The sequence below is a fragment of the Corvus hawaiiensis genome, chromosome 23, assembly GCF_020740725.1.
Source record: "Corvus hawaiiensis isolate bCorHaw1 chromosome 23, bCorHaw1.pri.cur, whole genome shotgun sequence".
NCBI classification, from domain to species: Eukaryota; Metazoa; Chordata; class Aves; order Passeriformes; family Corvidae; genus Corvus; species Corvus hawaiiensis.
The window spans coordinates 1,048,477-1,068,788 of NC_063235.1; the positions used below are offsets into that span (position 1 = coordinate 1,048,477).

Genomic DNA, 20,312 nt, shown 5'->3' on the forward strand with positions numbered 1-20,312 from the left:
TGCAGATCCCACCGATCCCTTTCCCGTTTATCCCGGGCAGGACGTGCCGGCCGCGTGCCGTGGCCCCCGGTGCGTCATTAACCGCAGCCCCCGGCAGCCGCCGCGCTCGGGAGCTCATTAGAGACTCCTTAACCAGCCGTAAAAACTGCTTTTATTAATTGCTTCACCCTCCCTTCATCCCCCCCGCCTGCAGGAGGGGTTTTTGGGATGGGGGTTTCCAGCCCCTTTGTGGGGTGGGGGCGGTGGACGAGCAGCTCCCAGGGCTGGATCCACCCAGGGCCCTCCCGCTCCGCTCCGATGGATCCCTTAATGACAAGATGCGACACCGGGGTGTCGCGACAGGCGACATCCCGAACTCTGCAGCAGTCTCCTACATCCAGCAGGGCTGTGAGCCCGTCCCCCTGCCATCAGGGCCAGCCCCACACCAGGGAAACTGGGATTTTCCCCCCAAATTGCTTTTTCCAGTGTAAGCAGGCGGGAAGGCTGCGCCTGCTGGGTGTCGGGTGCTGCCCCACCCCATCCCCCGTACGGATGCACCCACGGGAGGGATGAGGTTTTCCTCATGAAAATATTTAGGGAAAACCCAACCCAGCAGTGCCAAGGGCTGGGGACGCTCCCCATGTGGGACCCGCTGTGCCGAGGACACGGCAGTGATGCTCCCACCACTCCTTGGGGTCCCTCTGTGGGGTCCCCAGCCATGGGAAATGGGGCTCTGGAGCTCCCCACGTGTTCCCTGCTCCCTCCCCTGCCCCGCAGGGTGGGGGACACCGACCCCACCCGCGACCCCCGCTAACGAGGGCGCCGCTAATTGCCGAGCCCTCGCCCCATGTATAATTCAAGGCCCTTTGTTAGGGCCGGGTTTGCTTTGTCTGGGAAGTGCCACCTCCCCGCGGGACCCCGACCCCGCCGCCGCGCAGCTCCTTCTGCGGGGGAGGGCGTTGGATTGAAAATAATTCGGGCCTGGGGCTGCTGCGAGGTGGGGGATGGGGTCGTTAGCGAGGTTGGGGTCATTAGTGGGGTCGGCATCCCCCTCATGGAGGAGAGGATGGGGCAGGGGGACATGGGGAGAGCCCAGAGCACCATTTCCCATGGCAGGACCCACAGGAGAACCCCAAAATGCTGGGGACCCCCAAATGTGCCCAGGCTGTGGGTGCTGCTGGGCTGGGACTTCCCCCCACATTTTGAGGTGGAAATCCTCATTCCCGCTGTGGGTGCACCCAAAAGAGGGGAGGGTTTAGGGCCTGTGGGTGCCAAAGTTGGGGGGCAGCACCCGTGTCCTGGATGGGTGATGGAGAGGACCTGCACCTAATGGGGCACAAACCAGCCCCAAATGGGTGAGGGTGTCCCTAAATACGGCTCCTGACACCAAAGAGCCCCACACAGACACCCCAAATTCACCCCAAATTCTCCAGAGACCCTCAGCTCCCGGTGGTGCTGGACCAGGATCAGACCCAGGATCAGACCCAGGATCAGACCCTGGGCTGGGCTCGGGGGCAGCAGCTCTGGGAGGGGCTGAAATCCGGGTGGGATGCAGCCCAAGGAGGGGTTGGGAATGGGACAGGGATGTCCTCACCCCCACACTGGAAGGGACTGGGGGCCCTAAACCCCTCCACAGGCCACCAGCACACAACTGCGGAGCTCCGGGGGAAAAAAAGAGATTAAAAATATGGAAATAAAATTTTAATAACCAGTGGTGTTTATTGGTCACAGCAGCACCAGGCTGTGCTGCTGAATGGGATTCTTGGGGGAGCCACGAGGCAAATTCCCAGGAGGGAACAAAACAGGGAATAAAACACTGATCCTGAAATTCCCATTGCTCCAGACTCTGCCCTGGTCCCTCCCGGGGGGATGGGGGACATCCCGGGTGTCCCCCAGAAGCACAGGGTGACCACAGGCAGCGGCAGAGCCGGGAGCTGGGGGGGACTGAGGCCCAGCCAGGCTGGGCACGGGGACCCCCAGCCCCTGGGGAACCCCCCCACGCCTGGTCCCAACCCCGCAGCATCGTCCCCAGGCTGTCCCCACCCCAGCCTGGCTGTGCCACCCACGGCCCGGGGGTTGCCCATTGCCCACTCAATGGCCCTGGGATGCCACCCGCCCACACCCAGGTGCCACCCTCCGGTGCCATCCCCCAGTGCCACCCTCCAGTGCCACCTCAGACCCCCCCCAGCTGCTCCGTGACCACCCCCGCAGCCACCACGCCAGCAGTCCCCACACGGCCACGGGGACTCGGTGCCAGCCCGGTGCCACCCCACGCCCGTCACAGGGCTCTGGCTGTGTCCCCACTCCCAGAGCCGAGGGAAAACGGTGCCAGATGCTGCGGAAAAGGGCCAGGGAAGGACGGATTCGCCTGAGAGTGCCGGCAGCTGCCGAGGGGAATTGGCAAGCGGCCGGAGACGGGCTGGAAGTGGCAGCAGAGGAGGGGACAGCAGGGGACAGGAGCTGAGGGGGTCCCGCAGGCACAGATGGAGACGCCAGGTGTCCCCAGGGTGGGTGAGAGGGACAGGGCTCGTTCCTGATCCAAAACAGGGCAGCGAAAAGCAGAGAAACCCCAAACCTGAGCCCGCAAAGGGTTTGTGCAAAGCTGTGACCCCGGGCCCGGCTGCTGCAACCACGGGGTGGGACCCGGGACCCTTCCCGGGGCTGGGGGACACAAATCAAGGCGGGGGGGACCCGGCTGGAAGCCACAGCCACGGCTGTCACCTCTCCTGAGATCCAGTGGCGTGGAAAGGAGGGGACAGAGCCCGGGAGGACGGGACAAGGACTCCCAGTGTGACACTTGCCGGCGGTGGCTGAGCACCACCATTAATCCGAGCCGTTCCCGCACGGAATTAGAGCACGGGCAGGTTTTCCCTGGGGCTCCCGGCAGTTTCAGCATCCCAAGAACCCTCCAGTCCCACTCCGAGCATCCCCCGTGCTCACCCGGAGCGCCCCCGACTCCCCCTCAACCACCTCAAGCACCCTCCGCTCCCCGAGCACCCTCCATTCCCACCCCAATCACCTCAAGCACCCCGCCCAAGCGCCCTGAGCATCCCCGATTCCCACCCTGAGCTTCCTCCTCCCCCTGGGCCATTTCCCACTCGCGGTCTGTACCTGGGAGTCCCTGCGGGGTGGCACGAGTGTGCCCGGGGGAGTGGCACCGTTCCAGGGACATTCCCACAGCTCCCTGCAGCCCCAGTTCCCGAACTGGGGCAGTCACCGAGGCCACCCGCAGCCCTTTGGCTTCCCAAATCCCACCCACCAAAGGTTCCACGTTTTCCTGCCCCGGCACGAGGCCCGGGGAAGCAAAGCCGCCCTGCTCCGGCTCCTCTCCGTCCCCCGGTGCCGCATTCCCGGTGTTCCGAGGATACACATCCTGGGAAAGGGCCTCGCTATCGATCCGGCCATGGGAAGAGACCGGAGTGCCCCGGAGTGCTAATTAGCCCTAATCAAGATAATTAGCCTGAGAGGCCAGCAACAGAGCAGCCCCGAGTGTGGCTGTGAACGCTGTGACAGCACAGCTGTGACCCCGAGTGTGGCTGTGTCCCCAAATGTGACAGCACAGCTGTGACCCCGAGTGTGACAGCACAGCTGTGACCCTGAGTGTGGCTGTGTCCCCAAATGTGACAGCACAGCTGTGACCCCGAGTGTGGCTGTGTCCCCAAATGTGACAGCACAGCTGTGCCCCTGAGTGTGGCTGTGTCCCCCGAGTGTGACAGCACAGCTGTGACCCCGAGTGTGGCTGTGTCCCCTGAGTGGGACAGCACAGCTGTGACCCTGAGTGTGGCTGTGTCCCCTGAGTGGGACAGCACAGCTGTGACCCTGAGTGTGGCTGTGTCCCCCGAGTGTGACAGCACAGCTGTGACCCTGAGTGTGGCTGTGTCCCCAAATGTGACAGCACAGCTGTGACCCCGAGTGTGGCTGTGTCCCCAAATGTGACAGCACAGCTGTGACCCCGAGTGTGGCTGTGACCCCGAGTGTGACAGCACAGCTGTGACCCCGAGTGTGGCTGTGTCCCCGAGTGTGACAGCACAGCTGTGATCCCGAGTGTGGCTGTGTCCCCTGAGTGTGACAGCACAGCTGTGACCCTGAGTGTGGCTGTGACCCCGAGTGTGACAGCACAGCTGTGACCCCGAGTGTGGCTGTGTCCCCAAATGTGACAGCACAGCTGTGACCCTGAGTGTGGCTGTGTCCCCTGAGTGGGACAGCACAGCTGTGACCCCGAGTGTGGCTGTGTCCCCAGAGTGGGACAGCACAGCTGTGACCCCGAGTGTGGCTGTGTCCCCAAATGTGACAGCACAGCTGTGACCCTGAGTGTGGCTGTGTCCCCCGAGTGTGACAGCACAGCTGTGACCCCGAGTGTGGCTGTGTCCCCAAATGTGACAGCACAGCTGTGACCCGGAGTGTGGCTGTGAACCCCGAGTGTGACAGCACAGCTGTGACCCCGAGTGTGGCTGTGTCCCCAAATGTGACAGCACAGCTGTGACCCCGAGTGTGGCTGTGTCCCCAAATGTGACAGCACAGCTGTGACCCTGAGTGTGGCTGTGTCCCCAGAGTGGGACAGCACAGCTGTGACCCCGAGTGTGGCTGTGTCCTCAGAGTGTGACAGCACAGCTGTGACCCTGAGTGTGGCTGTGTCCCCCGAGTGTGACAGCACAGCTGTGACCCCGAGTGTGGCTGTGACCCCCGAGTGTGACAGCACAGCTGTGACCCTGAGTGTGGCTGTGTCCCCCGAGTGTGTGACAGCACAGCTGTGACCCTGAGTGTGGCTGTGTCCCCCGAGTGGGACAGCACAGCTGTGACCCCGAGTGTGGCTGTGTCCCCAGAGTGTGACAGCACAGCTGTGACCCCGAGTGTGGCTGTGTCCCCCGAGTGTGACAGCACAGCTGTGACCCTGAGTGTGGCTGTGTCCCCCGAGTGGGACAGCACAGCTGTGACCCCCGAGTGTGGCTGTGTCCCCAGAGTGTGACAGCACAGCTGTGACCCTGAGTGTGGCTGTGTCCCCCGAGTGTGACAGCACAGCTGTGACCCCGAGTGTGGCTGTGACCCCGAGTGTGACAGCACAGCTGTGACCCCGAGTGTGGCTGTGTCCCCCGAGTGGGACAGCACAGCTGTGACCCCGAGTGTGGCTGTGACCCCGAGTGTGACAGCACAGCTGTGACCCCGAGTGTGGCTGTGTCCCCCGAGTGGGACAGCACAGCTGTGACCCCGAGTGTGGCTGTGTCCCCAAATGTGACAGCACAGCTGTGACCCTGAGTGTGGCTGTGTCCCCCGAGTGTGACAGCACAGCTGTGACCCCGAGTGTGGCTGTGTCCCCTGAGTGTGACAGCACAGCTGTGACCCCGAGTGTGGCTGTGAACCCCGAGTGTGACAGCACAGCTGTGACCCCGAGTGTGGCTGTGACCCCCGAGTGTGACAGCACAGCTGTGACCCCGAGTGTGGCTGTGTCCCCAGAGTGTGACAGCACAGCTGTGACCCCGAGTGTGGCTGTGTCCCCCGAGTGGGACAGCACAGCTGTGACCCTGAGTGTGGCTGTGACCCCCGAGTGTGACAGCACAGCTGTGACCCCGAGTGTGGCTGTGTCCCCAAATGTGACAGCACAGCTGTGACCCCGAGTGTGGCTGTGTCCCCCGAGTGTGACAGCACAGCTGTGACCCTGAGTGTGGCTGTGACCCCCGAGTGTGACAGCACAGCTGTGACCCCGGCCAGGCACGGCCAGGCCCTGCTTAGGGACCGGGTGTAGGCAGTGAGGATGACCAGGCTGACAGGACACAGCCAGCACCGGTGGCTTTGCAGTGTCATTGTCACCGCCAGCCCCTGGGCACCCGGGGACAGTCAGCACCACCTCCCTCAGGTCCCCAGGACAGCGCCAGGAGGTGGCACCGGGATGTCACCCCCTGTGGGAAGGTGGGAAATCCCCTTTGGGTGATTCCCAGCCTGAGCCCACCACGTCCTGCAGGCAGCCCCCAGCTCAGGGATCCCCCTGGATACCCCAAACCCATCCCGTGCCCTCCTGCATCCCTCCCTCCCTCCCAGCTCCTGCTTCCTGAACCTCTGGAATTCCTGGGATGTGCTGAGCCCCCCGATCCCTGCGGGATCCCTGATGCTGAACGGGGAACCACCACCCCAAGGCGGGACCCCACAGCACCTCCATCCCAGCTGGAAAAATGCCTATTAAATAATGTGACCCCGTGGGGACAGAGCGGGACACATCCTGTCCCACTGCTCCCAAGCTGCACTTGGGCCATCGTTTTACCCCCCCAAATCTCCTTCTGGTGCAGTGAGAGCCAACGGAGGGGGAAATTTCCCCCAAGCGCATGGGAGCTGTTATTAATCCTATTAAAAACCTCTCGGGGTTTTATGTCCTGTTTAAACACAGCCGGGGCCGCTCTCTGCCTGCTTTGCCTTCCCAGTTTTCCAGCTCCTTACGTCCATACTTTGGAAATTGAAATAAACAGCTGCTTTCAGAAGGGAGGGGAGAAAAAAATCAGTGCCAAGGGAACCATCCCGAGCCGCTCCAAGCATCCCCCAGGGTCTGGGAATGGTGTTCCCTCCCCACTCAACCCCAACGCTTCATCAGTTCCAGCCAAACTGCCCCCAGTTCCACACTGCGAGGGGGACAGGGACATCCCAGGGCGTTCCAGGGGACAGGGATATCCCGGGGCATCCCAGGAGGATGAGGGATGGGGATAGAGCCTGGAGCAGCGGGGTGAGAGCTGGGAAGGCTCCCACCCGCCGGCACTCGGCTCGTCCAGGCGCTGCAGGGATGGATTCACAATCACCTGCATCCCGCAGCCGGCGCTGGAGGGGCTGTTAGGACATCCAGGACGGGAGGGATTTGTGGGTTTTCTATCCCTGTCCCTTTCCCTGAGGATGTGACAGCCCCAGGCGATGGCTGCAGCACCCCGAGGGCTCCCCAGCCCGGCAGGAGAGGCGATGCCAGCAGGATCCCATTCCCAGGGTGAGGGGCAGTGGGACACAAAGCCTTTGCCAGCCCTGGGAATGGGCACGAGCCTGGGAGGGTGTCCTGGAAGCCGCTCCCAGCATCCTCCCACACCCCAGCTGTGCCAACATCTGTGGGGGCAGGGCTGGGAGCCCAAAGCCAGGTCCCAGTCCCAGGGAGGGATGTGGATTTCCCTTTGGGAACTGAATCCCTCCACAGCGAGTTTTGAACTGGTTGAGCCCCAAAACTTCCCTGCTCAATTATTCAGCCCCTCCAGGCCTTCCCTGAGGTTTCCCTCCGGAGGAACCGAGGGGAGAGGAGCCAAGAGAGGCGCTGCAAAGGGAAGAAGTGCTGGGAGCCGTCGGTGCCTCGGGCAGGGAGAGCATTCCCCAGGCTCGGAGCCTGCCGATAAACACCACCATGAGGAGTTCCCGAGGTGTTCACGGATCCTCCAGCAGCGAATTCCCTCAGCAAACCCAACCTCTTTGCCGGGATACACAGCCCAGGGCACTCAGCACCCCCTGAACGCCGCCACTGGCACCGCGGTGGGGATGTCCCTGAGGTCCTCAGCTTCCAAACACGGCCCCAGGCCTGGGGGAAGCGCTGGCCAAAGGCAGCAGGGAGAGGCCACCACGCCCAGAGTTAATTTCTGGCTGTGGTTAATCACCTTCAGGGCTGAAAAGCCACTTTTCTCCCCCAAACTCACTCGTTTTGCCTTATTTCTCCTGCATTAAGGGCTGTTGGTGCCGGGAATCTCTTCCACCTCCCCATCTTCAAGGGGGGGAAAGGCTTTAAATCAAAAGAGGAAGGATTCGATGGGATCTTGGGAAGGAATTGTTCCCTGGCAGGGTGGGCAGGGGCTGGCATGGAATTGCCAGAGCAGCTGGGGCTGCCCCTGGATCCCTGGCAGTGCCCAAGGCCAGGCTGGACATTGGGGCTGGGAGCAGCCTGGCACAGTGGGAGGTGTCCCTGGGGTGGCACTGGATGATCTGAAGGTCCTTCCCACCCAAACCATTGCAGGGTTCTGTGATCTTCCCTCAGATCAGCCTCTCAAGAGGCTCTTTTGCCACATCTCCCATCCTCAGATTCCTCTTCCCAGCCCCCTCCCAATGGCTTGCCAATGGATTTTGGGAAGGGCCACGCACCTGCCCCATGGGCTGGCAGGGATGCACTTCCAGGGGGGCTCTGCTCACCACCATCCCCTCATCCCACACCTTTCCTCCAGCGATGATTTCATTCCTTCTCTTTCTGCCTAGTCCTGAAACAAGCAGCATTGATTTTTTATAGCGCTAATTTTTTTCCCAGCAGAAGCCACCTGGGATTAAATCAAATTCCTTATCAGCATCCAGACATTGCTGGGGCAGCTCAGCCCCTTCCAGCAGCCAACCCTGTGAGCTCAGCAAGAAACAAGAGCCAGGTTTGGCTGGACAAGACTCATTTCCCCAGCTCTCCATGAGCCCACCTGCTTCAGGCTTTGCTGCTCACATCAACCTTTGCTTCCCGGGCTCTGACGGCTCCGCTGTCGGGCCAGCCTGGTTTCAGCCTCATCCTCTTTATCTTCTCTACAGCCCAGCCCTCTGAGACATTTATTTTCCGGTCCCCCTCGCTCCCAGCTCTGTTAAGAACCGCCATGAATGATTTAGGGAGTTCTTCAGGCGGCCTCGTTAATCCTCCTGGGTGCACATTAGCTGGTCCTGCAAATTTAGACGTACGGCACTTTAATCGCGGTTTTAATTGTGAGCTGCAAGGCTCTGCCTTCCCAAACACGCGTCAATAAACCTTTACAGCCCTGCCTGGAATGTGGATGTGCCGGAGGATGCTCATCCACGCGGAGGTCTGGGCTGGCCGATGCTTCTCCACGGCCACCCACGGCCACCCACGGCCACCCACGGCCTCGGTCCCTGCTGGGCTCTCGGAGGGATCGCCTGGGGAGGTGACGAGGTGGGGTGGGGTTTTTCAGGCTTTTAAAACGCAGCTCCCACCTTGGGGCCGGCGCTGGATCCTCGTCACTGGTCATCCCCGGAGGATCCTCATCCCTCCATGACCCCACAGAACCCCAGGTGCCACCACACCCATCACTCCCACCCCACGGGGAGGGGATGTGGGGGAGCGGGGGGGGCTCAGGGCAGTGAGGGGCTCCCCTCGCCCTCCCCGCGCTCCTGCCAGCCCCCCATTTCCATGGCAACCATGCAAATGGGAAAGCTTTCCATAATCATTAGGGAGCGGAGCGGAGCAGTACAAACAGCGGCGGCAGTAGATTACAAGCCCATTATGAACAGTCGCACCTTCCGAGCGCTGGTAATTACACCTAATTGTGCATTTAATTGTGTAATTGAAAAGCTCCATCCCGAGTTCAGCCCGGGCTCCTTTCCCCTCTCCCGGCGGGGGGGATGCGCCCGGGGGCAGCCCCGGCCCCGCGGTCCCCGGGCCATCCCCGCGCTGAGCACCCGGAGCCGTGCGAGGACAAAAGATGCCGGCAGGGAGGAGGCGGGTGGCTCCCACCGGTGCTCCCGGTGGTGGCCAAATCCAGGGAAATCAGAGCAGGAAGGGAGAACAGAAGGGGACGGGAGGGCCACGGAGTCCCGAGGGGTCGCGCTGTCGCACAGGGATGTCGCACAGGGCTGGGGATGAAGGACCATCCCCTCCCTTCATCCCTCCTTAAGCCGAACTCCTGAGCTCCTTCTCCAGGACTGGAGCCGGGGGTCACATTCCAGAGGGTCCCGGTGCCCCGCGCAGACCCCACGGCCCGGGGAGAAGCTGGGATGGACCCGCGGCCGCTCTGCTGCGCCCCAGCCCTGCAGGGAGCGGGGCTGCCGCTGCCGGCTTGGCGTGGCACCGCATGGCACTGCGTGGCACCGCGTGGCACCGCGTGGCACCGAATGGCACCGCGTGGCACCGCGTGGCACCGAATGGCACCGCGTGGCACCGAATGGCACCGAATGGCACCGCACGGCACCGAATAGCACCGAATGGCACCGAATGGCACCGCGTGGCACCGCATGGCACCGCATGGCACCGAATGGCACCGAATGGCACCGCACGGCACCGCGTGGCACCGCGTGGCACCGCACGGCCCCGCACCGCACCCCGCCAGCCTGGCAGGCTCCGGCAGGCGGGAGGTGCCAACCCAGCTCTGCTTCTCCAGCCAATTAAAGGAGAACGAGAGAAACAAAGAAGGAAACGAGAGCCCGGTTGGAAGCGGCTCCCGGCTGTGCCAGGCGGAGGTGGGAGCGCGGAGCGTCCCTGTCCCCACCCAGGCTGAGCGGCCTCGCGTCCCCAGGCGCCCCACGGGAGGGGCAGTGGGATCGCCGGCTGGGGACGGAGAAGGAGCCAGCTCGAGGGAAACCATCCTGCACCAGCGCCTGAGCGCGGCCCCGGGGCGCAGAGCGGGGTGGCCACGGGACGTGTGACAGCAGCTGGACAGATCCGGCCTGACCTCGGCTGCCAGCAGCGCATGTCCCGATGATGTCCCGATATCCCGATGCCCCGATGTCCCCTATCACTGCCACCAAGGCTGGCACATCCCCGGGCAGCAGCGCAGCAGTCCCAATGCCACCGGGCTGCAGAGTTTACAAATGTTGTGCCTTGTGGCTCCCACACCCCCGTGCCCGAGCAGGGCAGTGTCACCTCGAGTCCCTGTTCCACCCAAGCCCCTCAGCAGCTCCCACTTCCCATAAAGAAAAGGTGAATCCGACAACACCGGCTCACAGGGACAGGTTTGGGTCTCCCAGGTGGTAGGAACAACCAGCAAAACCCCGGAGTTTTGATCTCATCCCACCTTGTTATCATGAATATCTGCTGGTGGCCCCTCCTGAGGCAGGGCAGGGCCGGTGGGTGTTTGGTAAGAGGAGTTTTCCAGGGAAAAACCATAAATGGAGGCAAAATCCAGTGGGTGCTGCTTGTTCCCAGGACTGGGGTCACCCAGCACTCGCAGCGTGGCCTCACCAGGGGTGAAGGAGCTTGGAGGATTTGGAGCTCCAAAGCAGCTCCCTGTGGTGCCATGGCCCAAAAACCAGTTTGCCAAGCTGGTTCAGGTGTGGCGTGGAGCGGGCAGGGCTCTGCAGGGCTCCTCTGATCAGGGACCTTGTGCTCAGTGGGTGCCAGCAGCACCCGGGGCCTGGAGCCTCCAGAGCATCCCTGGGACCAGGGGATCAAAGGACCAGGTTACAAATACTGGGAAACCAACTGGAGTGTGAAAGGTGACCAGGGGTGACAGTGACACACGGGGAGCCACGGGAAGGTGTCTGTGGGGTGACAGTGACACACGGGGAGCCACGGGAAGGTGTCTGTGGGGTGACGGTGACACACGGGGAGCCACGGGAAGGTGCCTGGGCCGGGCAGTGAGGACCAGAGAGGGACGGTGGCCTCACCCCAGGGAGGGCTGGATGTCATCACGCTGCTGTTTAAGGGACACCGAGGCCCAGGCTGGCCGGGAGGGGGGTTCGGCAAACCGGTGCCACCCCTGGGCAGCCCCATCTTGGCACGAGCTGGTCCTGCAGCCGCGGGGCACGGCCTTCCAGGCAGCCCCACACACACCAGTACAACCCCAGCCCCGTGACTGGGCGCACCCCGTGCCATCCCCATGTCGGGGTGAAGCAGAGGAGGGGAGTGGGGATGGGGTCAGGAATCATCCCCGCTCCCTATGGATCCATCCCAAACCTCGGCTCTGCCTGGTCCAGGTGCCGTGTCACCTCAGGGTGGCCTTGGTCACCCCAGGGGACACCTGGGTGGCACTGCCACCTCCAGTCTCCAGGGGCTGGCTCAGCACAGGGCCGTGGGTGGGCACCCAGACCCCTCGCCCCGGGATGAGGAGCTGAGGGTCGGGGGCATCTCCCCACGGCTGGTGGGGTGGAAGCTGCTGCCTCCAAAGCCAGGAAGGAGCTTTGGAGAACCTCCCAAAGGATGAGAGGGGATGAGCCTGGAGTGGAAAGGTCCCTGCTAAGGGACTGGAGCTGAGCCTTTGGGGATGCCAACAGAAGCAGGACATGGGGTGAGGGTGCAGGGGACAGCCTGACCCCGATTAGCAGCACGAAGTTTCGTTGGGTGTGAGCAGGAGCTGCTCTCCCAGCCCGGGAGCTCGCACCAATTCAGCGTTCCCCCGAAATGAACAGATTAAAATCTCCCGGATCTGGGATATCTCGGGGAATAATCACCAACACACCTGGCTGGGAGCTGAGTGCTAAAAAGGGATGTGACCAAAAGCCAGGAAACTCCTGAACACCTGGAGAACCTCGTTGGATTGATCCTGAATCAGGGGAGCAAAACGCCAAGCGGGACTTCACAGCCCCAACCCAGGGGACAGCTGGGGACACAGAGGCCACTCCCGGGAATGGAGGGCCCAGGAATGATTCCACTGTGCCTCTGCTGCCCAGGGCTGAGCACTGCCTTCAGAGCTCCCCCACCCCCCTCGTGTCCCTCCCATCCACAAGTGGGGACCCCTCCCCACCCGCTGCCTTGTGAGGGATGAAGAATGAGCAAGAGCAGGGAAGAAAGTGCCTGTCAGCAGGATGCCACCATCATCTCCAGAGGGCTCTGGAGCCCGTTTCCAGCGCTGCGTCCATCCATCCATCACCCCCTGTCCCCGGGGACACCACGAGCTGACCCCACAGATTTCAGCAGTCCGTCCCTGCTCTCCTCGCCGTGACGAGCCCGGCACGGCCGCGGGGGCAAGTTGGAGGCTGCTGATTCTCCATTAACGCACCACCCTGCCGGGATAATTAATCGCAACCTCGCCGGCGCTGGTTTGAGCAGAAACCCCCCGGATCCCCCCCGCGCTCCCTTCGCCGGCTCCTCTGGCAGAGCCTGATGAAGATTGATTCGCGGGCGGCGGCAAGCGCGGCACCGAATCGTCACGAAACCCGACAACCCCGTTAAAATCAACCCTCTCCTTTCTCCTTGCCCGTGTCCCCCACGCCGCGGGCAGGTGGGTCCCGCTCAGGAGCGGGAGAGTTTCCAAAGTGCTGGCAGCGGCTCCAAGTTTCCCTCTCGCCCCGACTCAGGGGACCAGCGCACCCCGAGACACATCCGTGGAGTCACCAGAATGGGAAACCGCGGGCGGGAGTGAACTCGAAGGGAAGAGATTGCAGTTGGGAACAAAGCTCACACCTGCTGGAGACACAACCTCGGGCACTGACAGCGCAGGGAACCGGTCCCCATCCATCTCCCCGGCCAGCGCTGGCTTGAGGCAGGAGATGAGGGTGGCATTGCCGATCTTTTAGATCAGCATTTTTCCTTTTCTGTGGGCTTTTTTTGGGTGATGGTGAGCCATCCCCGAGCTGGTCCCAACACAAGGTCACCGCCGAGGCGGCGTGGGGAGCGGTGACAGGCAGCATCTCGCACAAAGCACCCCCGGCATGCCGATGAGCCTTACCAGCTGCAGGCAGCAGAATCCCACCAGCGTGCATCGCCCGTTGCATCTCCCCATGGCTCCCCAGCCGGATCCTCGGGGCTCCCTCACCGTGGCCTCGCTTCTCCGCCGCGCTCCAGCTCCTCACCAGCCGCCCCTTGGCCACCCGGGGAGCGTCACGGGGGGCTCCAGCACCATGTTCTGCTCTCCAGCCTCCGGCCAGCCCCGCCGGCTCAGCACAGCGGCGGGCTGAGCTCGGCGCGGGGCATCGCCCCCTTCTCCCTCCGCCCCCCGCCCCGCTACAGCCCGCTCGGGCGGCGCGGGGGCCGCGGGGCCGCGCAGCCCTGGCCGCCCATCCCCGGCCCGGCCCGGCGCGGAGCCGCCCGCTCCGCTATTGTCTCCCGCACAGCCGCGCTCCGCGCCCCGGGCGGGCGGGCGGGGGGCGCGGGCGGGGCCGGGCGGCGCGGCCGGAACAAGGCGGGACGCGGCAGCCGGCGGGGCGCGGCGGGCGGCGCGGCCGGGCGGGGCGGGGGGGGGGCCGGGCACGCCGCGCCGCGCCGAGCCCTTGGCGGCCTCCGGGGGCGAGGGAAGCGCGGCCCCTCCGCCGCACCGCGGCTCCCGCCTGGCTTTATCCTCATCCTTAATCATCAGCGTTTGTCTTTTAAATCGCAGATTTTTATTATTATTCTTTTTTCCCCTCCGGAGCCAGGTGCGGCCGGCTGAGACCCTGGAGAAGGGCTCCTAGATGCTCCCCCCGTATCCCCCCCACATCCCCCCGCATCTCCTGGCCCTGCGGCCCTTGGGCGGCGCCTGGACCCGCAGCACAGGGACCCCGCCACCTCCCCTGGGGTGGCCATGCCAGGGCAGCAGCTGGGCTTGCGGGGAGGACAGATGGCCGAGCCCGGCGGGAGCCGCCAGGTCCCCCCGCAGAGCCCCGCTCCGCAGAGCCCCGCTCGGCACACGCGGCTGGGGCCGGGGGCGAGCGCTGGCCGGGGGCAGGTGCCCTGGGCAGGGAGGTGGGTGCAGACAGGGCTGACACGGCCCCTCACCGCCACCCACCCGCTCGCCTTTGTTCTGTTTTCACTGAACACCTTCGGGGACATCGCAGAGTGCGAGGAATCACCGGGGTGTCGCTTTCCCAGTGCTTTAGAAACCTCTGGCTGAAATGCCGCCTGGCAGAAACACTTGGAAACAGTTTGCTGCTTTTAATTTCCATGATTTCTTAATCCTCAGCGCCGATGTTCACAAGGAAGCATCTCCTGCACCGGCCCCACGCAGCATCCGAGGGATGAAGCTGCATTTGTGTGTGTGGTCCAAGCTCATCCAAGCTTGCCAGGGCTCATCCTCATCCCTGTGCGCTGCTGGGACCAGCCTGCAGCACCTTCCACGCCTGGAGCTCCTTCATCCTCCCCGCTGGGGATTTCTCTGCCCCCCGCGGCTGCTCTGTGCTCCCAGGAGCATTTGGGGAGGCTCGTGCGCGGCTGAAGGACGGGGCTCTGCAGGAAACGCTTGGCTTTTGTGCATTCAGGAACGCACAGTGCAAGGATGCAGCGGGCTCCTCGAGGGGGGCTCTGAACCGGGCTCCTGGGAGCAGGAGCAGACTGAGACGCGGTGTTCGAAGCGTGGACACCTCCGTGTTTATTCCGCCCTGGCCTGGCTGAGTGACCTCCACCAGCCCTGAGCACTCCCACGCCTCGCTCTGCAGGGAGGATCCCATCCCAGCTGTGGAGCTGGGACACCCCCACTGCGGGCTGGGCTCCGTCCCTCCAGCTCTCCTGGCTCCGGAATCCCCAGGTTTTCACCCAAGAAAGGTCTCATCGCCTTCATCCCAGTGGTGTCCCAGCCTCGTGAGGGTTATCCAGGTGCAGATACAATTCCAGGATGGAGCCTGTGGGCTCCTCTGGGATTCAAACACAGCAGAAACCTGGAACAGAGGGACTGGGATCGCCCCACAGGCCCAAAAAAGATGAGGAGCAAAGCACCCCACAGCATCTCCTTGGCCATGGCCGGGCAAATCTGCTCAGCTCAAGCCTCCTGCAGCGCCCTAAGCGCCAGGGAAAGGCGAAATGCTCTGATGGAAAACCATAAATCCCCGTCCAATGGCGCCGAGATCCCGCCTGGCTCCCGACCAGGTGGAGTTTTGCAAAGAATCAATTTTAGATTAAAAAAAGGTCAATAAAGCCCGTCATGGAGCTCCCCTGGAAGGAGAGGAGACAACTTCATCTGGGAGAGGGTGGGAAAGGAGCCCAGGCCTTTGTCCTTTGCTCAGAACCTGCCATGCCAGAGCCCCCACCCTGGGGTTTATGTGCGAGAAAAACCCCCAATGGCCAAAATTACAGAGCAAATATCAGGAGGAAATCAAAAAAAGGGTCATGAAATTAATTGGGAGGATGGGAAATGGGAAGGAGCCGTGAGGATCTGTGCTCCCACCCAGCCCTGTTGTGCCTCAGTTTCCCCTGGTGGTGTCAGAGCCTCATCTCAAATCTCTTGAGGGATGGAGAAGGGAGAGGAACCACCCTTCCCTCAGGACTCCACTTGTCTGCCACCCCACACGCCCTGGCGGGGTGACAGGGATGTCCCCTGTCCCCCAGGGCCACAGGACTGGCAGTGGGGCTGGATCCGACCCAGCTGAGATCTCCATTCCCAGGGCAGGAGGAACCAGATGGGATCTCTCCCCCAAAATCCTCTCCTTCCACTGAACCAGGGTGTTTTAAGTCAAAACCCATCTGTATCCTTATGCCACAGAGAGCTCTCCCTGCCAGGTGCATAAAGAGAACACACGGAAAGCAGGTTTTCTCATTGAACTGATATTTTTATCCCAAAAATCTGGGTTTTGTCTATTTGGGCTGGGCTGGAGCAGCCTGGGGACAGGGACATCCCAGTCCCAGGGCCAGGGGTGCTCTGGCTTTGGGACCAGGGATGGTCCAGCCATAAAGGATACCCCAGCTGGGGGTCAGGAGTGCTCCAGCCCTGGCTGCCAGGGGTGCCCCAAACCTGGGACCAAGGATGTCCCAAGCCTGGGGTCAGCCCTGGGGTCAAGGATGCTCCAGTGCTGGGTCCAGGGATGTCCCAGACTTGGGATCAGGAATGCTCCATCCCTGGGGTCATAGCGGCCCTGGTTATGGGGTCAAGGATGCTCCAGCCATGGGGTCAGGGACACCCTGGCCCTGGGGTCAAGGATATTCCATCCCTGGGGTCAAGGGTGCTCCATCCCTGGGGTCAAGGGTGCTCCATCCCTGGGGTCAGTGGCACTCCAGCCATGGATACCAGGGATGTTCCATACCTGCCATGAAGGATGTGCCAGTCCTGGGGTCAAAAATGCTCCAGCCCTGAGTTCAGGGATGTTCCAGACCAAGGGTCAGGTCAGGAATGCCCCATCCCTGGGGTCACAGATGCCCTGGTTGTGGGGTCACAGATGCCCTGGGGTAAGGGATGCTCCAGCCATGGGGTCAGGGACATTCCATCAAAAATGCTCCAGCCCTGACTCCAGGGATGTCCCAGACCCAGGATCAGGGCTGCCCCATCCCTGGGCTCAGGTTCAGCCCAGCCCCAGGCTGGACACTGGGGCTTGGAGCACCCTGGGATGGTGGAAGGTGTGGAATGGGGTGAGCTTTACATTCCTACAACCAAACCACTCCAGAATTCCACGATTCTGCGACTTCCCCAGCCACCTCCAGGAAGAAACACACATTTATTGAACCAGCCTTTCCCCAGTTTGACCATAATGAGCCCCCAGCTGCCAGGCACCGTCAGCTCCGTGGATCCCAGGTAATGGATCGGGCTCGGGCGGCTCTTGGAGAATTGATGGAGGAATTAAAATGCGTCCCCGCTGTTCTTTCTCCGTTGTCATCGTCTCTGTGCTGGGGAGAGGGGCAGCACATCACAGGATCCATCCTCATTTCGCCTTTGTAGCTCTCAAAATTCACAATTAACAAAAAATTTCTATTCACTTGCCGATGTAATTTAATTAGCTTTCCATTAAACACAGACTGAACAGCATCCATTCCCCAGCAGAGCAAATAATTGTTTCCCGTTCTTCCAGAAATCGTCACCCGCTCCTTGGAACCCTCCGGATTCCTGAGGGAGCCTCGGAGCAGCAGTGGGAAAAGGTGGGGAAAGGAAGGGCAAAGCTGCAGGAAGGACAGGAAGGGGCTGAGAGGGGCTGGAGCTGCCTTTGGCTGAGCTGGGATGGGCCGGGGTGTCCCCACCAATGCCAGGGTGGGGGTGCTGGATCCATCCCGCTGCGCCCCAGGAGCTCCGGGCGCTGCCTCCGCCTCCATCCGGGATCTCTTGCGGATGCTGGCACTGCCAAGGGGGCAAGGACCGGGATGGGGATGGGGACAGGGATGGGGACAGCCCCCCAGGGCCATGCTGGGGTCACTTCCAGCCCCCCAGTCCCCACTGGAGCTGGGAATCAGCCCCGCCTCCAGCACAGCTCCATGGAACAGGGGCTGTTTATCCGCATCCCAGGAAAGATTTAATTTCCAGTGGAAATCTCTCAAGCAAATACCTCCCTTGGAGGAATAAACCTGTTTAAGGAAACAATTTTCTCTGCGCTCAGATGAAGCCGTGAACGCTTTGCTGCTGCCATGGCCCAGGGCTGGCAGGGATCCGGCGTGGGATGGGAGCCAGGAGAGGCCTGGGCTGCCCTGGGGGAAGCTGGGAACCAGGGGGACCATGGGGGCCTGGCCCCAAATCCCCCTGGGTGCTGCTGGGAACCAGTGGGAATGAGAGGGACTGACCCCAAATCCCCCTGGGTGCTGCTGGGAACCAGTGGGAATGAGAGGGACTGACCCCAAATCCCCCTGGGTGCTGCTGGGAACCAGTGGGAATGAGAGGGACTGACCCCAAATCCCCCTGGGTGCTGTTGAGAACCAGTGGGAATGAGAGGGACTGACCCCAAATCCCCCTGGGTGCTGCTGGGAACCAGTGGGAATGAGAGGGACTGACCCCAAATCCCCCTGGATTCTCGGCTGCTCAGCACGGGGCATTGTCCTGTCCCCAAGGGGTGGTGGCACTGCTGGCCCTGGCACCTCTGGGGTGGTCAGTGCCAGCCCTCCACGGTGGGCTCCAGCTTCTCCCAAACCAACTTCCTTCTCTCCCAGGGGCTGGGACATGGACACATGGTCCGAGGGGTGGGCATTGTCCAGCCCTAATTGCAAAGAGCAGTGAAACCTCGAGCTGCCCCATCCATGTCTCCCTCCTCACTGTCCATTGGGATCAAAGGTTTATTTGGCTCCATCCATCCTGGGCCTGGCTCTGCCCGTGCTGGGCCTGGCTTTGTCCATCCAGGTCTGGCTCTGTCCATCCAGGGCCTGCTCTGTCCGTCCAGGCCTGGCTCTGTCCATCCACATCTGGCTCTGTCCATCCAGGGTCTGCTTTGTCCATCCAGGTCTGGCTCTGTCCATCCAGGGCCTGCTCTGTCCATCCAGGCCTGGCTCCGTCCATCCAGGGTCTGGTTCTGTCCATCCAGGCCTGGCTCCGTCCATCCAGGGTCTGCTCTGTCCATCCAGGGCCTGCTCTGTCCATCCAGGTCTGGCTCTGTCCATCCAGGGCCTGCTCTGTCCATCCAGGTCCGGCTCCGTCCATCCAGGCCTGGCTCCGTCCATCCAGGGTCTGGTTCTGTCCATCCAGGCCTGGCTCCGTCCATCCAGGGTCTGGTTCTGTCCATCCAGGCCTGGCTCCGTCCATCCAGGTCTGGCTCTGTCCATCCACATCTGGCTCTGTCCATCCAGGGTCTGGCTCTGTCCATCCCGCTGCTCCCTCAGCCCAAGGATTTGCCCTTAATCCGGATCATTTCCCCGATCTGGGTCATGGCTCCGTGTCCATCGTGCCCAGGCCATGGAGGGGTGTCCGGGGGCACAGGGGGTGACACCCACAGACCCCAGGGTGGGCTCTGGGTCCACCCAGCCCCCACTGCCCCACCCTGGGGGGGGGCACCCAGAGGCTTCAGGAGCCCCAGGACTCCCCACACCTCAGGGCAGGGGCAGAATGACGCCCCTCCCTCCCTCCCTCCCTCCCTCCCCTGCACGTTCTTGGGATGGGAATTAGGAAAACAAAACCCTTTCTTTGTTCCTTTAACCAAACAGGACTTGGCAAAGCTCAGGATTGCTGTCCTGGCTCAGCCCCAAGGGTCTCTCTCCCCTCTGACACTGGGGTATGGATCCAAATAAACCCCTAAACCCTTGGGATTACAACAGGCTCTAATTAAGCCCTAAATGCACGTGGCAGCCCCTCCTCAGCCAGGAGGAAGGGGCTCATCCCTGGGCACGAGGCTCTCACTCCGGAATATCTGGGTCCCTCCTGGCAGTCCCAGCCCCTCTTCCCGTGTGTTTCAGGGCTCTTTAACCCTCTGCAGTTAAAAAGAAACCTCCGGTGCCTCCAGCCCTGCCTGCTCCTCTCCAGGGAGGGTTTATCCGCTCAGAGCCGTTCATCCATCGGGATCCGGAGATGGATCTGCCCGGGCCTGAGCAGCAGCACCCTGAGGGCTCCTGTCACTCACCCACTGAGGGCAGGGACACCGGGACACCCCAGGGGACCAGGGACAAGCCCAGGGCTGCAGCAGCCATTCCCATGGGATCCCGCCTGCCATTCCCGCTGGGAGTCACGGTAATGACGGGAGGTGGATGTGAGCAGCTGACAGGACCCTGCTGAAGCTGATGCTCCCTGGATTTGGGAGAGGGACTGGGGACAAGGGATTCAGGGCCAGGAGCCAGGCAATGGCTTCCCAGTGCCAGAGGGCAGGGCTGGGTGGGATCTTGGGCAGGAATTGTTCCCTGGCAGGGTGGGCAGGGGCTGGCATGGAATTGCCAGAGCAGCTGGGGCTGCCCCTGGATCCCTGGCAGTGCCCAAGGCCAGGCTGGACATTGGGGCTGGAGCAGCCTGGGACAGTGGGAGGTGTCCCTGCCCATGGCAGGGGTGGGATGGGATGGGAACCATTCCCTGAGTTCAACCTCGATGATTTCCCTGGTCATCCACAGGTGAGGACTTGGATTTAATATTGGAGAACAGAAAAGGAACCAGAGCAATAAAGGCCAGGCACTGAGC

General features: G+C 62.4%; 1 protein-coding gene across 1 annotated transcript in view; it reads right to left on the minus strand.

Annotated features, from left to right (window-relative positions):
* Positions 1 to 13,591, minus strand: part of NKAIN1 (sodium/potassium transporting ATPase interacting 1) — a 32,435-nt gene extending 18,844 nt beyond the window's left edge. The window contains exon 1 of the mRNA XM_048327364.1: positions 13,290 to 13,591. Coding sequence (XP_048183321.1) covers positions 13,290 to 13,343 — 54 coding nt within the window. The 5' untranslated portion in view covers positions 13,344 to 13,591. The remainder of the gene's footprint in view (positions 1 to 13,289) is intronic.
* Positions 13,592 to 20,312: the final 6,721 nt, after the last annotated feature.